General features: G+C 40.2%; 2 protein-coding genes and 1 non-coding gene across 3 annotated transcripts in view; 2 read left to right on the top strand and 1 right to left on the bottom strand.

Annotated features, from left to right (window-relative positions):
* Positions 1-16,689, top strand: part of LOC128252716 (ras-like protein family member 10B) — a 51,271-nt gene that overhangs the window by 18,232 nt on the left and 16,350 nt on the right. The window contains 1 exon segment of the mRNA XM_052980667.1: positions 14,618-15,190. Coding sequence (XP_052836627.1) covers positions 14,834-15,190 — 357 coding nt within the window. The 5' untranslated portion in view covers positions 14,618-14,833.
* Positions 148-2,096, bottom strand: LOC128252714 (casein kinase I). Its single transcript, XM_052980661.1, has one exon. The coding sequence runs from the start codon at positions 2,021-2,023 to the stop codon at positions 515-517; it is 1,509 nt and encodes a 502-aa protein (XP_052836621.1). The 5' UTR covers positions 2,024-2,096; the 3' UTR covers positions 148-514.
* On the top strand, positions 15,694-15,766 carry Trnam-cau (transfer RNA methionine (anticodon CAU)). The gene has a single exon. It is a non-coding gene; the product is annotated as a tRNA-Met (tRNA).

Here is a 16,689-nt window from a genome sequence, read left to right as displayed (position 1 = left end):
TGCAACGTCTGAAAATATTCCATGATCTTTGAGATGCCAGGGTATCGATTACAAAATCTATTAAAACTTTCAAATATATAAAAATAAAATAAAAATATTTCCCTATTATTTGTTCTTATTTATCAAACTTTTTGCACCACTAGTTGTGGGACGAAATTTTCAATTAATTTTGTGTTGTTTATTATTAGGACCTTAGTTAAAATATGTATTAAAAAAAAACTTTTTAATCTCACATAATTTGTTTGTCTGAATGTTGCAAAGTTTGAAAATGTTCCATGATCTTTGAGATGCCAGGGTATCGATTTCTCTGAACAGGACGCCCCACAAAGTTTCGCCCCATTGTTTGCGAAGTTGCCAGTTAGCTTCTCTGTGCTCAGGCAGAACTTGCCAATTACCCGAGCCGTTGATTTGACGAACAAAGGATCTGAGAGGGGTGAATGGGTACGTCACGCTAAATATAGTTACTCGGCAGTTAATTAACAAGACGCAGAAACATATGCAACGGTGTATAATATCAAAGGCAGGGCGGCACCCGGTGGGACTCCTCTGGCTGCTCCGGATGATGTCGCCTTCGCTCGGCTTGCAGCTCCAGTTGGCGACCTCGATGGTGCTTCTTGTGCCGGTGATAACTGCAGGAGCAAGCCCTGCGTTCCTTCTTTGGGGGTTTGTCCTCTTCATGTCGACCTTTCCCTCGCTCTTTATTTCGATCCCGGTTTTTATTTGATTTTACAGTTTGCTCCAGCCCATTATCCCTGTTCGTATTTTGATTCCGGTTCGAACTCCGAGCCTGCTCCCCATCCTTGTTCTCAGTTCGATACCCATTTCTGTGTACATTTGAATCTCTTTGCTGATCCCCATGACGAGTTCGATCCCTGTCCCCATTCGTTTGCTTTTCCCTCACCTTTTCATCCTTTTGCTTGTCGCACAGAGCCTTCGACTCCCGCTGCAGAGTCACCCAGTCATACTGGAAATCATACAACATCATCTGGTTTCGGAAGAGCACCTTGAACAGCTGGTGCAGATACACATAGTCCGGCTTTTGGTAGAAGGGCAGGTTTCGACAGTACTTCAAGTACAGGTAGAACTCGATGGGCATGCCCGAGCAAAGAGTTTGGAGTGGCAGATTTGCCTTGGACTCGGCTATCCTCTCGTACTTCTGGACCTGCGACTGAGCCCGGATTCCCTGCCAGGGGAGACGACCGCGTTGGAAGTAGAGCAGCAGGTAGCCCACGGACTCCAGGTCATCTCGACGTCCCTGCTCCGCGTAATGGGCCCGCGCACTGGCATATCGGGCAGTGCCCACCAGATCCCGGTTCTCCGTGTAGCCGATGTGCTGCTGCGAGCGCAGGCTGTAGAACTTCTTGGCCAGCCCGAAGTCGATCATGAAGACCTGGGTGCGATGGCGGCCCAGGCCCATCAGGAAGTTCTCCGGCTTGATGTCGCGGTGGATGAAGCACTTGCGGTGGAGGTACTCCACGCGGGTCAGGATCTGGTCGGCCAGCATCAGAGTGGTCTTCATGCTGAAGGTGCGCGAACAGCAGTTCAGGAGGTCTTCCAGGGTGGGACCCAGCAGGTCCATCACCATCACATTGTGCACTCCCTCGGTTGCGTAGTGCCGCACGTGGGGGATTCCCACCCCGCCCCGCAGGATTCCATAGATCTTGGCCTCGCGCGGCAGCATCGGATATTTGACCGAAGCGCGCTCCAGCTTTATGGCCACCTGCTCGCCATATTTAAGGCCTTCGGCGCGGTACAGTTCCCCGAACGAACCGTTTCCGATGCGATTCAGGAGGCGGTACTTCCCCGCCACTATAATATCCGGCAGAGGCTGCGGCACATTCGAAGACCGCTCTGATTTCATGGGACGACGGAGACATCGCTGGCTTTTCTCGCGGTGTTGATGTGATTGTGGTGGGTGTGACTGCTCTCTGCGGATCCGGGTTCTGGGTGGATTGGGATTGGGATCGGGGCGGCCTTGCCAACGCCTCCCGTCGTTGACATGCCCCTTTTCCGGTTCTGCCATGCGTTTTGGCGGTAGAAATGTTTTTGACAACACCTTCGCTAAGTATAATGTTATGTTTGATTGATTTTTCAAAGATTTCCAAGACAAATAATAACAACAAAAATTCATTGAAAAAAAAGGTAAAAACATTTATATTTAAGTCTTTCGGGGGTTCTTGTCAAAATTAATACAGAAAATCATTTTGTAATGTACTGGCGTTTGAACTGATTTAAAAATTGTCTTGATTGTTATTGTTATTTAATTTAATATTTAAATTAGAACTTTTTTGTTTTTTCCATCTTGTACATTTATAAATCACATCTGGTTCTACACTTTCTGATAGATAATTGATACTTGTGGTTTATGAACCTACTGTTAGCTTTGGTAAAAGCTAAATTTAACTGTAAAACTGAAATAAATTATCTTTAAAATGGTTACAATACGCGATTTAATTTCTGGTTTTAGCGCTAATTCTTGGATCGGCTGACATTACAACGAAACTGTATGTGTCAGCTTCAGACCCATTTTAAAAAATTTATTTTTGTCCATCCCTTCGGTTGAAATTTTTTTCACATCAAGTTTTCCTTATTTTCCTGTTTGTTTTCATTCTTTTTTTGGTAGCTTAATAAACTTTGGCACTTGTTTTCCAATTAGCTATAAAGAAACTGGGGAAGCTACACCCATTTGGCTGTCAAATAGAAATTCTCGCTGGCATCCCACATACTCGTATGTATGGTGGCCCTGACGTACTCAGCCGGATTAATTTTCTAAATTGATTACGAAACTTGACTGACTCTATCATCTTCACATCCACCACAGATTTTGGCATCATACCCATCACGTTGCCGCCACTCACTTGAATTGCTTGCCAGTCTGTTCAAACTGGGGCCTTGAACACTTTCCATTTGGGCTCTGCCAACTGCACTTTCAATTAGTAAACTTGACTCGCCAACGACGGTTCCTATCTCTTATTTGCTCTATTCACCATTTTTAAACACACACACGATTTCCTTCGTCCTCATTTTTCCCTTAAACAGATTACATTTGGTACTCTTTCTCTATTTCAATTATCTATTACTCGAATGCCTCTGAGTTGATTAAATTTATGGGCAACCGTTGTAGATATTCATAATTCAATTGCTTGGTCTGTTATGTGAGCGGATTTACATACATTCCAAAAATGTTTGGTAAGCAGACATGGAAACTACCCATAACGCAAAAGTTCAAATGGCAAAATAGTTTTGCATACTAGGCCCAGTTGTCATTTACAGAAAATTTATGGTAAATATAATTTGAGAGAGCACAAAACAACATATTTCTGGTATAAATAAATTAAAATTCTACTCTTCGATTTAGTCTTTTAATATCTAACACAAGTCTAACATTTGTGACTTTTTAAAGAGTTCAGCCCAAGTAAGAAATGTGATATGTGCTCAGAAAGATCTATAATTTGTATTTTAGAGTCCCCATTTTATTATGGTTTACTTGGGATTCCTAAGTATATTTATAGGACGGTCCTTTTAGAACCTTTTAGAAAGGAACTAAGTCAGTCAGTCTAAATATTTACCCGCTTATGAACTGCAATAAACTTAAATAATTGGTCGCCTTGACAAACTGTAATGTTGTATATACTTCCGCAAATTTGGGGATAGGTTCAACCGGGCTTGTGTTAGCGACAATCCTGACAACTAAATGCGTGGATCCGGCCTTAAGCCCTTATTTATGCCATGCGAATGAGCACAATAAGCGGATGGAAGAGGAGGCGACAAAGTAACATTAGTCCCGACTATATGGGTATCGCCCTGTCCACGTCTGGCAGTTATAGCTTCATGGCCTCATAGCCACATGCCCACCAAAGACCACCCACACGCATGCAGTAGAGCTGCTTTTATGGTTGCTTTGCAAGAGGCTCTAGGACGAAGAAGTGGCATTAATTTAAAGCTTATGGGGCATTAATTTTAATTAAAATACTGCCGCAGCAGCTAGCAGCAATAAAAAGCAATGTTATAACTATCCAATCCACCCTGATTCACCCTTTGCCCGCCCACGCGTTTCCAACTTTGAATGTTGGAAAAGTTCATCATGAAACTCGGAGTGATTAGCCACTTAAAGTGACTGCGCACTTTTGGCATGAACATGCCCAACCCAAACTCTCTTTTTGCTATTTATCACATCTCGTTTTTAAATTGCGAGTGGTTTTGCCTTCCATCAACGTCTCGTTTCTCGCATTCCTGTCTCCTGGCAATTGAAAACATAAGTCCCCATCGGAACTTAGCCCTACCTTGGCCACGCCCCCATAATCCATCCTGATGGCTTGTCAAAGGTTATGGCCAAATTGTCGGCACATGCTTCGCATATTTCATAGTTTCAGCTAGTTTGTTTGCCAAATTTTTCGGCTGTTGTTTTGCCGAAGCCTCAAAACTTTTTGGACAGCCAAATCATTTACATACTCGCTTGTTTGCCAGCCAGCTGGAGTTGTATGTGCGGCCACATGGCGTATGCGTGACGTGGTGTCTTGGGCCTCAGGACGCTTTCTTGCTTTGGTCTTGACTCATCCGTGACCGCCTTTTCGAAAGTGTTGAAAAGTTTGCGGTGCGATTCGTCAACAATGGAAGTGGCAAAGTGAATCTATAAAACATTTAAAATTCATAAATGTCAAATGCAAAGTTTTTATATCTGATTAATCGGCTACAGAGAAGTAATAATAAGACTTGAAATGAATTTGCAAATTTATGGCTGATTCCATAATTCTTCCTCTCCGTTGAACTTGACTTTCTCGCCTTGTAATGCAAATTAGTTCAATATGACTTGCTGAGCTCACTCCAACGGCAGTCCTACAAAATTGCCTTAATGGAAATTATAATCATCGTGACAATGCGTCATGGCCACGCCCTTGCCCTGGCCCTCGCCCACTTTGAAGGGCGTTCGCCTGATTATCAGAAGCGGCGACAATTTCGCTGACATTGTTGCCAACAAGTTCCAGACGGAATGCGGAGGGCTACAAAATTCTTGCAAAAACTCATTAAAAGTGACAGAGAAGATGAACAGGAATTGTTAAGCAGTCGAGCCTTTTTCTCTATACACACATATAGCATATACATACATCAAACATCAGCGGAGACTTGAAAAATGTAAGAAGGCAAAAAATGAGATGCTGCCACACAATGAAGATATAGATGCCAAATTATAGATTAAACAATGACGTGTTCCCGATAACCGACTCCTACCCGGCTCAAAGCTTAAATACATATTCAATTTGTTGGCCGCCTTCGGGCCACGTACATACAACATTAACATAATTTCGACGCGTTTCGGCAATTTGAACACGTTCAAGAACCGCATCCAAGCATCCTTCAGCCCACAACCGACCCGATACCCGGAACCCATCCAGCCCGCCGATTGTTTGCTATTTTTAAATTCCAAGAGCGTAACTAGAATTTAATTTCTCAACTGCCTAGTCGTGGCTTTGCGATGTCTAGGCTTTTGGATGGAACACGTACATTCACTTGTTCCCAGCTGGATTGTGATGGGAATATCCCTGATCTGGGCGTGGGCTTTACAAGTTGAACAGAAAACAGACATTTAGCATACGCTTGCCGCAGAATAAATTTTGGAAAATGGCTTTTTCTTTAATATCTCTTTATTAGTATCATCAAATCCCACCATTAAGTACTACTAGGAAATAAGTCTTACTTACAGAAATGAATTAAATTAGATAACTTAAAATATTTAAAGGAGTCTTTCTAGGGTTAACTACTTTAAGTGCATCATTAATTTACAAATATAAACAAATTGTAAAAGCCCAGATTGGTAGCTTTCTGATGGCTTTTCTTTAATATCTCTTTATTAGTATCATCAAATCCCACCATTAAGTACTTTTAGGAAATAAGTCTTACTTCCAGAAATGAATTAAATTAGATAACTTAAAATATTTAAAGGAGTATTTCTTGGATTAACTACTTTAAGTGCATCATTAATTTACAAATACAAACAAATTGTAAAAGCCCAGATTGGTAGCTTTCTATTCAGTGACAAAAAAAAATAACGCTACTACCATGATAAATCCATTGTTAAAGTAAAAAATATTTTTTTTTTTAACTAGAACTTTTATCTGCATATCTAAGAAAACTACACACCGCTTTTAAGGGTGTACAGATTTCTTCGCTCTCAACATTTACACCGCAATTTGCATGCGCCTTGGCTAGCTTTAATTTTAATGTCTCACGCGTTTACACATGTGACTGGCGATGTTTTTGTTATTCCAGCCTGCTGCTTTTATGTCAGCCAGGTCAAAACATGACCCCAGCCATTAACAAGGGGAACTTATCCCAGATCTTTTAACGTCCCAGCCCAGCAGGTCCCCTGCAACGCCAAAGCGTTTTAAATTTTTTGCTGCCTCGAATGTTTTTCCCCTGCTTGCTGTTTTTCCTTTCTTTTTTTATCTCAGCTGCTGCGAAAATCCGATGAAATATCTACTTAGGCACAAGCACGCGGGCCATGAGTGTGCGTGTGTGTTGTATGAGCTTAAGGACATTGGGCGTGTTTGTTTGTGTGAGTGTGTGTGGGAGCGTGTTTGCATTGGCATGTGTGACTTGGCATCAACTCGTGCGCAAAACAGTTTAAGAAAATTTCATCTGTCTTGCATTTTAATGATTTAATTTTGCATAAGCTTATATCGTCGAGTCGTCCTTCCTCGCCTGTCCAAAGTAAGGATGTGGGGAGCTATCGGGTTTCCCTCGGCTTTCCCTTGATTGAGTGACATGTCTTTTGATGACATTAGCCAAAGCCTGCTTGCGTCTAACCGACATGGGTCCGGCTAATCCCGAGACATTCCTTTCCCATCCAGGATACACTCGCATTCTTGGTGCAAAGTCTACCATTCCGGTGTACACAACTCACAATCCTCAAGTGTTGGCCATAGTTTGTCAGCTCCGCTCAGCTGGGCAAACTTTGCAACTGGGACTTTGAGTTCATTATTTCGTTTTCCGCTACAATTTCTCAAAGGATATGCGTAATTTCCGAGCCAAATGACAGCTGCTTGTTAGGGCAAGGAGCGCGCTCCTGCTAATGATGTCCTTCATGTCAACTGTAAGTTTCGTATTGCTTTCTGCCTGCCCCCCACGCGAGCCCCAAATCCAGATGTGACACTCCAATTCGCACCTTCCGTTGACTTTGGCACGCAACCGAAATGAATCCGGCTCATCAACTTGGAAACCCTCTGCTGATTTCTGCAGGCCTTCCCCACCCCAACTCCCCCTTTTCCATTCGATTTTTCCTGTGCGTGTCCAAGGCGAGAATTGAGCCTTTTATTTGGATCTCACGTCCACATGTGCCCACTTGTCAACATCCTTTGGGGCCAGCCCCTCCATAGTCGGTCCTTGTGCGCCGGCAGGAGCAGGTTTTACGATCTGCAATTGCTGTTCCAACATCCTTATGATTATTTCAGCACGTACTGCCATCATGACGTTTGCAAGGTACCTGCTCATAAGCGAACAGCGATGGATTTACTATCTGATGTTAATTCCACAATAGTCATTGTTGGTTAATTGATGTGATTATATTGATATTGTGATAAGGATTGATATATTTGTCCATCCAACTTAACTTTGAAATATATTTTAAACTCAATTTGAATTAAATGTTTTTTTTGACGATAAAGTAATAAGAAAGACATTATTATTAACTTTATATCAATAATGTTGAGAGAGACATGAAGTTTTTCAGTTAAAATGTAGAGTTCTTGATTGCTATCTGTAAGTCAGGTATAAAATTGATATACCCTTATAAAAATGGAACACATTGGCTGACCTGTTTCTTTTTCCAATTGACATCTGACCAGATCCAGAAAATTGCACAAAATTCTCACTTGTGACTTTGCTGTAAATGCTATAAGCGCATATAATGAAAAGGCTATCGTACACCATCAAAACATGTCTTCCATTCATACACGAATCCACGTAGTGGACCTCGACTTTGCCAGCAACCATTTAGATATATATTCAGCAAAGTTATTCTCTCGACCAGCAGCAACAATAGAAAACATTTTCGTAGCTCCACTTTGCGATGCCGGATCGAAGGGCTTCTATTCAAAATCCCCTTTGCAACCGAATCCTGGGCACGCCTTAGCCACCGCCACCTCTTCACGGTTAACTCGTGCGGTTAAAGCTGCTTCCTTCCACTCAATTATATAAAGCTGCAGCTGCGAGGGAGAGGGAATAAATAAAACACGGAATCTCTTGAAATATTGAAAAAGTTTTTACCCGAGCTAAGGGGGACGGGGAAGTAAACCGAATGCGAATCCATTTGGTGGTGCAATTCGAGAAGAAGTTCAGTCCGAATCGGACAGTGTTAAGTTCTCCCACCCCACTAGCCGAAGATGGAAAACGAATCCGGAGGAGCTTAGGATGGGCGTGGCACTGGGTGGCTGGGCACATCTCCTTGGCGGTAAGCCCTGCCAAGCACCCGCATATTTGCTGAACACTCAAAACGCGCTCTTATGGCGACAGGAGCCACCGCACAAGGACACCGGGATAAATATATGCAAAAGGAAGTCAATCGGCGGAAAACTGTTTGGCAAATACACAACCCAAGTCAAACCAAATGCCATATAGGAGAGAGTCTTTATTACACGTGCAAGCGAAAATCAACGAAATCCAAACACATTGGCAGTGCTCAAGTGTTGCCACTAAAGCCATGGCAAATACGGCACCAGGAAAGGATACAGGCAAGATACACCATCGGCCCCTTTAAATGACAATGAGGTAGTTAGCAGGGAAGATGGCCAGACAGTCTGGTATCTACCCAGTCTCTGGTGTCAAGTTGCTAGGTCATTAATGCAAAATTTATTAAGCCCTGATTACTACACTTTCAAAACTTGAAGAAAGTATTTGAGTATTTAATGGAAAGCAACAAAAATTTGTAAAACAGGGGAAGCGAATGTAATTTTGGAGTTTAGTCTTAGCTTACTTCCACAAAACAATGCATATAAGTTAAGTTTATGCACAAATTAAGAGGACCAACTTAAATAAATGAATATTCTAGTTTGGATTCTCTGGCTAAATAATTAGAGACAAAACATAAAAGTTAAATTTATGCACAAATAAAGAGAAACAACTAAAGTAAATAAATATTCTATTTTGGATTCTCTGGACAAAATAATTAGAGACTAAACATATAACTAATGACTAATTTATGCACAAATAATGAGAAACAACTAAAATAAATGAATATTTTAATTGGAGACTATTTCTCAATCAATAAAGTTTTGAGTACTTATTAATTGTGAATAATATTAAACCCTAGAAATTATTCAAGGCATGATATTGATTTTAAAAGAACTTATAAGCAATGGATCTTTAATTAATCCAATGTAAGAAGTAATTTTTAATATTAATATGTATATAAATAATTATAATACTTCATCTGCAATATTGCAACAACTTCTCATTGAAACACCCTTCTTCACCCTTTTTTTAAGGCAATCTTAATCAAGGGGATGATAGAGTGTTTTTATGCATTCTCCGTACTAAAGGGAATACACAATTTTAAATAATAAAACCTCCTTTAATAGTTTTTTTCATAACTTCCTTAAGTTCAATACCTTCTCATTGGAATTCCTGTCAAGTAATCCCTTTTAACCAGTGTGGACACACGTAACAAAGGAGAAATCCAAGCCAAAAGGAGTTGGCACTATCTGCTATCCTTGCCCCCGGCATGTGTGCGTGTGTGCGTGAGGGTCCTGAGATGTGTATATGTGAAGTAACTTCCGCTGTGCTGCTCGATATGATGGTGTTGGTGATGATGGCTTTTCCTTCGCTTCCGCTGCGCTGCCTTAGATAATGTTCGGGCTAAGCAGTGGGCAAAGCACGTGACAGGGGTGGGGGATGGACCACCAAGGGATGGGGATGGAACCCAGCTGCTCCGAGACTCCGGGCTCAGATTCCTTAGATGATATACCTCATCGCGGCTCCACGGGCAATGGCGTTTATTAAGCGCATATAATCGTAAAAAAATTAGCTCGTATGAAATGCGCACTGAGGCTGCGACACAAACTTGCGTTCGGCTTGCGGGATAAAACGTGACAAAGGACGAGGGACTGTAGCGGTGTGCTTAAAATGCAAATGACATAAAGTGTAGTGTCTTCCCAGGGAGTCGAGTCATCGCTTTGCTTCCTGCTCCTCCATCCGTTGCCAGGGATTTACTTAAGCATTTTGATTAAACGCCCTGTTTTGCTTTATTCTCGTCATAATTTGAATTAATGTCGGAGCTTAACGAGCAAATTGCTATGTTTAGCTAGTTTTGAATGGATTCCGTAACCAATGGCAGGGTGGAAGCCAGTAATGATAATTAAGAAAAGGGTGGCAATCCATTAAGGTCTTGTTACTGAAGGTAGACTGTAGTCGCAATTAGTTTCACAGCTTTCTGTTCATTTGTAATAATTAAAAACATAAAGAGTTTAAAGCATAAGCGCCAATTTATTGTGCTAATAACATCAATAATTTAATTTTGTGAATTTTGTATTGATTACAGTAAGTTGACACATTTAAGTCAGCGTGTTTTGCAAGCTGAAATCGTAATTAAGCAAAATACATTTCAGGATTCGATAACCAATAACTTTCCCAATATTAAGAAAGCAACTTTTAAAACAAATATATATATATATATAATGTATAATGTAACAATTAAATATGTACAACTCTTAATGTTCAGCGCATTACCTTATAAGTTCCAAACTTTTAGCATTAGGATGAAATTTTATAATAAAATACAAATACAAAAAATAAAATATAAATTCCTTAAAAGCTAGAGTTACCTGTCAGCAATTAAAGAAAGCGAAAAAATCTAAACGGTTTGTACGTAACTTAAGATTTTGTGAATAAAGTGTATATTGTTGAACCATTATTTTTAAAATTAAACATATTTTTCTCTAGCTAGAAGTTTTTGTATCTCGAATCTATTTGTTGACATTGTCCACCTTAGTTCTTAAGAATTTGTATGTAATGATGTACATACTTTGAAATTAATTAATTGCTTTTCTAGAAGGCTATAGAAAAAAAATACATAAACTTCTAATATTTCTACTCAATAAAAAAATATTAAAAAATTAGGGGTATTCTAGTAGTCCCTGTATAGTTATCGGCATTGTAAAACCACGAACCAAACACATTGAGCTTGCTGAAACATTGATTTGACATAAGATTCAGCATGGAGCACAATATTCCGATTTCTGTGAGCCGACATGAAGGTAAATGTTTCCTATTCTTGACACAGTTCGTGTGCACACACCGAAATCAATATCCGCCTAGGGCTGCCATTCGCTGGCACTCGCTGCCATCGAGTGTCACACATTTCATTTCCGCCCGTCTACAGGACACGCCCACATATGCAGATTTACACGTCCTTCCTGTCCTCCAGCTTGCTGGATCATTTTCTTCCTTCGCCAAATGTTGCAGGATGTTGCCCCAAATAGTTGCCAGAAAAGGGATCTAGGCGATGCCTCTGCATTTTTTTTTTTATTGCTAGCTAGATCCCTTCTTGGCAAGTCCCTTATTATATTATTCTGTGTAGGCAACTTTGGGACTCATTGAAAAACTGAAGAGTAGAGCCCGCCATTAAAATGGCTAAAACTTGTAATTGATTGTCTACTGTTAACGCTTAATTCAATGCATACAAAAGGAAAAGCCCAGGCACGGCTGCAAAGCAACTGTAGCAAGTAGCTCTAGAAACAATAAATAAGCCAATAAAATTTTAGTGGCACGTAGCATAAAAAGCTCTGGGCACAAACAAAGGACAGAGTGGAAGTGGGCTTAAAACAAAGCAAGAGGGAGGCCATGAAGTGGCCGGAAGTCGAGTCGAGTCGAACTCGGACCCGGACCCGGAAAAGTCGGAAAAGTTGGAAAACACGAGGCGAACAGGTTGCGTGAGCCTGTCAGCATAAAATTCGCTGGAACAGGCTCGAGTGGGCGGGCAGATAAAAGCATTACAATATACACAGCAGCAGCAATGTACACAATAACTGGGCTACAATTGTCTGGCTTTGATTCCGGCTCTGAGGCCTCGGCCTTGGAGTGCTGCCAAAAGTGGAAAGTTTTCAATTGCCAGGATCTGTGTCTCCGGGCCATTCCCACACACAACGCGGCCTAAGCCCCCACCTCAGCCTCAGGCACTTGTTTACGTACTTCGGCGCTCGCTGAGAGCGTATCAATCAACTGGGCCACGGGGCGTATGAATTCGGTCTTGAGACCGGAGACAAAAGGCATCCCCACGCCGTTTTGAATGCCATAACGTGCCCGACCAAATGTGTTGTTTTCCAAATTAAATTCACTTCGCCCTTCAGAATCTAATCAATGTGCTAGAGCTGCCATAATGAACTAGGGGTTCGATTGGAAAGTTACTTCCAGATTTACGAGGGGATGCAAATTTACAAGAATTTTAAGGGATGCCAATCTCTTGTGGCACATCTAGGATTTTTATTTGAAGAAAGTATACGTTAAAGTAAACTCAAAAAGTTTTGTCATATTTAAATAATTTTAGCATTATAAGCAACACTAAAAGAAATAAATCATATTTGTTATTCATAAATAAGAAATTTTATAATAGTATTTTAAGCATTACAAAATATAAAAATAAAATATTTAACACCTGTAAAGACTTAAGTTTTATTATTTATATAGTACATTTTTTATTAAATAAAATATGTTTTTCTTCAAGGTATATTGAAATGAATATTTTAAATAATATTTAATCAAAAATCTTATGTGAATGTTCATTTTCTTTCCCATTCTGATTTTAATTTTTTTGAGGGATAGCCACTGTTTATATAGGGTATAGGCTGTTCGACCCTAAGTGCTCGTCTGACTCCCGGAAACGCTTCTTGGCCTTGGAGCGACTTACGATGGGCCGTGCTGTTTCAGCGGGTTCCGTGTGTTTGGGCGTCGTTTAAGCCGTGCCCTTGGCGGACGCTCTCAATCATATCTGATCAAATCAAATCAGCCGCCTCGTCTTGCTCCTGGCATCCGCACAATACGTACCCAGTTAAGTGTGGGCGTCGCCACGATGACGCATGGTTTTTCGGTAGGTGACTGGGAAAGGAACTGGCAAAGGATATGGGTGTTGGGCGGATGCTGATGAAGATGTGGGCTATAAATACGCCAACGATGAGACGGCTGCCTGGCATTTTTAGCACCCTGTCTCCACACATTTTGCGGTTATTAAATTTATTAAGTTTCGCTGCCAGACGAGGGCGATGGGTGGTCTGATGATGGATGATAGATGAAGCTGTTGGCAGATGTCTAACTAATTAAGAGCAGGCGCAAAATGTTGTGGGTGTGAATGCTTAAAAAGCCGAAAATGGCTTCCGAGTAATTTAAAAAACTTTAACGAGCATTCAAATTGCAAACGAAACGTTAATCAACCCCCAATCCAATTTTTCGAAACTTTTCTAATTATAAATCAGTTCTCGAGTAATATACAAGTACTCTGGTACACCCTCGACCAAAATACTTTGAACGAAAAACCAAATTACCAAACATTTTTCACGCCACACTTAATGTTATTTCTTTTGGTGGTCCTTTTTTCCATTTCCCAAAAATAGGCCATAAGAAAACGCGCCCTTGGCCAAAACGAGAGCCAGAAATCAACTTCCGTTGTGCAGCGGATGTGAAATGTGAAATTTGAAATTTATTATTGGCAATGCAAAGAGACCCGGAGGAGAAACACAAAAAAAATCAGAAGGTGGTGGGTGGAGGGCCCAACAATATTTATGTTATTAAACTGAAATCAATGTGCAATATCCGCTGGCGAGTCAATAAATTCAGTTAGTAGAATTCAAGCTGATTGGCACGAAATCATTTTGGGACAGAGCAATTTTTTCGACGTCCTTTTCCAATTTATTTCATAGCCATTGATTTGTGTTTGTTTCTTTGTACCTGTCGGACTTTTGGGAAATGCAATTTTAATTAGAATTTAGCGACCAATCTTGCGTTTAAATAAATTCAAAATTTATTTGCAATTTTGTAAATTGAATGACGTCTTCTCTAAACTAAAAGCTATTTTATATTTATACCATTAACCAAAATGACTTTCAATATTGGTAATTCCTAGTAAATATTTTAACATATAGTTTAGACATTATATCTATTATATATGAATCGTAACAAGTTAAAGAAACCGTTTCCGACCCACAGCTAAGTTTAAAGATCTATAACTTGTGAATTTTTTTATGTTTAATATCTAACCAGACTAGGGGAATTATTTTGCAATAGACGTTGGGATATAATAATGGATTCCTATATCATAACAACAATTTTAGTTATCAAAGATAAACAAATTCAGCGGAAAATCGACATAGCTTTGTTGGTTTTAAACATATACTTATTAAAAAAGACTAGGGGAATTATTATGCAATAGACGTTGGGATATAATAATGGATTCCTATATCATAACAACAATTTTAGTTATCAAAGATAAACAAATTCAGCGGGAAATCGACATAGCTTTATTGGTTTTAAACATATGCTCATTAAAAAAAGAGCTCTACCTACCTACCAAATATTAAATCAGTGCATTACCGTTCTATTTATAATAGAATATCTGTTTTCTTTCCTTTCTTTACAGCACATATTAAGGAAACATTAAGCAATAACATAAAACTGCTGCCAATTTGATTGCTACTCTGGCCTCGATCATTTCGAAGCTAGCTGCTTAGCCTCGGCTTTGCTTCAACTTAGGACTTTTACTTCTATCCAAACGTGTACCGCAAAATCAGTCAAGCTGGCGTCGTTCAAGCAGAAAAATAACAATAATACTATAAGCAATTATAATAATAATATAATGTGGAGTAGTACTATATCGCCAACCAACTCTAAGAAACTATTGATCGGTAGCACACGAAGCGTTGATTATGTCGGTGATAGTGCAAGGACAACAGCAGGCAACAACAAATCAGGAGCAGCAGCAGGAGCCAAAGGATCAAAAGCCAAAGCCACCGCCATTGCAGCCACAGCCACAGCCGCAGCAGCAGCGAACACAACAAAGATCTCAATTGAAATGGAGCTTCATATACAGAATAAGTGCATTTCGGCATAGCGCATCACTCTGGAGGGTGGTGCGGAGCCGCCATGGCTGCAGGGCCCCCTTAAAGCCGCATTTTTGGGGGCTACTGGCGTCGGCAAAACAAGCATATTACAGGTGAGTTCTAACACAAGGCCAATACCTGAAGATATTTGCCCAACTCTCGGTCTCGATAGTCAATGGCATAGTTTTTTTCTTTTTACTGGTTAAAAAAAAAAGTAAAACATTTTCATTTATTTTATTTTGCTTTTGACCAATTGATTTGAGTGTACCTTTGTACAAAACAATGATTTGTTTGTGTCGAACTGATTTTTATACCCAAGCAGAACGTATTACAATTTCAGTTAGAAGGTATGTATATAAATTAAATCCGTTCTTCCGTAAATATGGTTTCAATGCTCCAATGGTCCTGCCAATTTCTTGCTATTGTTTATGTAATGCAATTGTCTTTTTTAAACACAAACCGAAATTTCCGAAAAGAAATTTTTATACCCCAGGAGGTTTTTCTGAGTTTATACAAGCGAGTTGATTTGGCTACTGTGAATTTCATGCAATTCACAAGATCCAATTTTAGTTCACTTACCTGCCTGATAAGCTGTTCTCGCGTCATTGTGTTCAAGGCCTCGGTGGCGCAGTTGGCAGCGCGTAAGTCTCATAATCTTAAGGTCGTGAGTTCGAGCCTCACCCGGGGCATCAATTTTTTTTGGTCGGTCAATAATTTATTTCTAGTTGTCTTATCTCTGCCGGAAATCGACCTTACTTATGAATGTATCATAAGATTTACTATAAATTAAATTCGTGTACTTTCAAAAGTTCAGAGTGCATCCATTGGCAATGGCTACTTAATTGATGTAATCAATACGGAATCCCCAATGATAATTTAAATGTTGGTTAAGTGCAGTTTTGTAATGCAACTAAAATTAATGACTGTAATAATAATTAGTCCAATCCGATCCAATCATCAGCAACATAGAAAAGGTCCTTGTTGTCGATTCGCATTAATTAATTTTTCAATAATAAATTGCATTTTCAATTAACACAATTCCTGATTAAAAGTTTCCCCAATACAAACAAAACGGTAGATCCAGGGGGATGATGGAACGCTGCAGAGATGCAAACGCTGCACTTTTCATGCTCCAACTTGGCTTTAAATTATTAATGGGCATCGGGCGACCCCGATGAAAGCTGAAAAGTTGAGCGGCAAACTTTTTAATAGACCAGTCCCATGCCAGCTGGCTCTCATCGCCGATGTTCAGCGCACCATTTACCTATGGAGCCACCTCCAGCCAGGACCCACATCCCTCCTCGTCCCCAACACTCTTTTCCCAGACCTGCTAATTGCATTTGTGTGCGTGTGGGAGCGTCGTTAATTTGATTTGCGCTTCGCATCGTATCTTTTGTGGTTTATCTTTTGTAATTAGACAATGGCAAGGCACACAGCTAGAATGCCTCACATGCGTTTAGCAGGGGAGCCTACCTCAGCGTTAGGGTATATCAACAATGTGGGTCACTATGACACTAGAACACTTTATTGGAATTTCGTAAACAAAAAGAGATCAAAATTAATAAGAACCTGGAAAATCACTGAAACTCTCACGAATTTAAAATTCTTCAAA

Source organism: Drosophila gunungcola, chromosome 3R (genome assembly GCF_025200985.1).
Source record: "Drosophila gunungcola strain Sukarami chromosome 3R, Dgunungcola_SK_2, whole genome shotgun sequence".
NCBI lineage: Eukaryota > Metazoa > Arthropoda > Insecta > Diptera > Drosophilidae > Drosophila > Drosophila gunungcola.
Note: the sequence above shows the minus strand (reverse complement) of the source record. Positions and strands in the feature narration are given on the sequence as shown.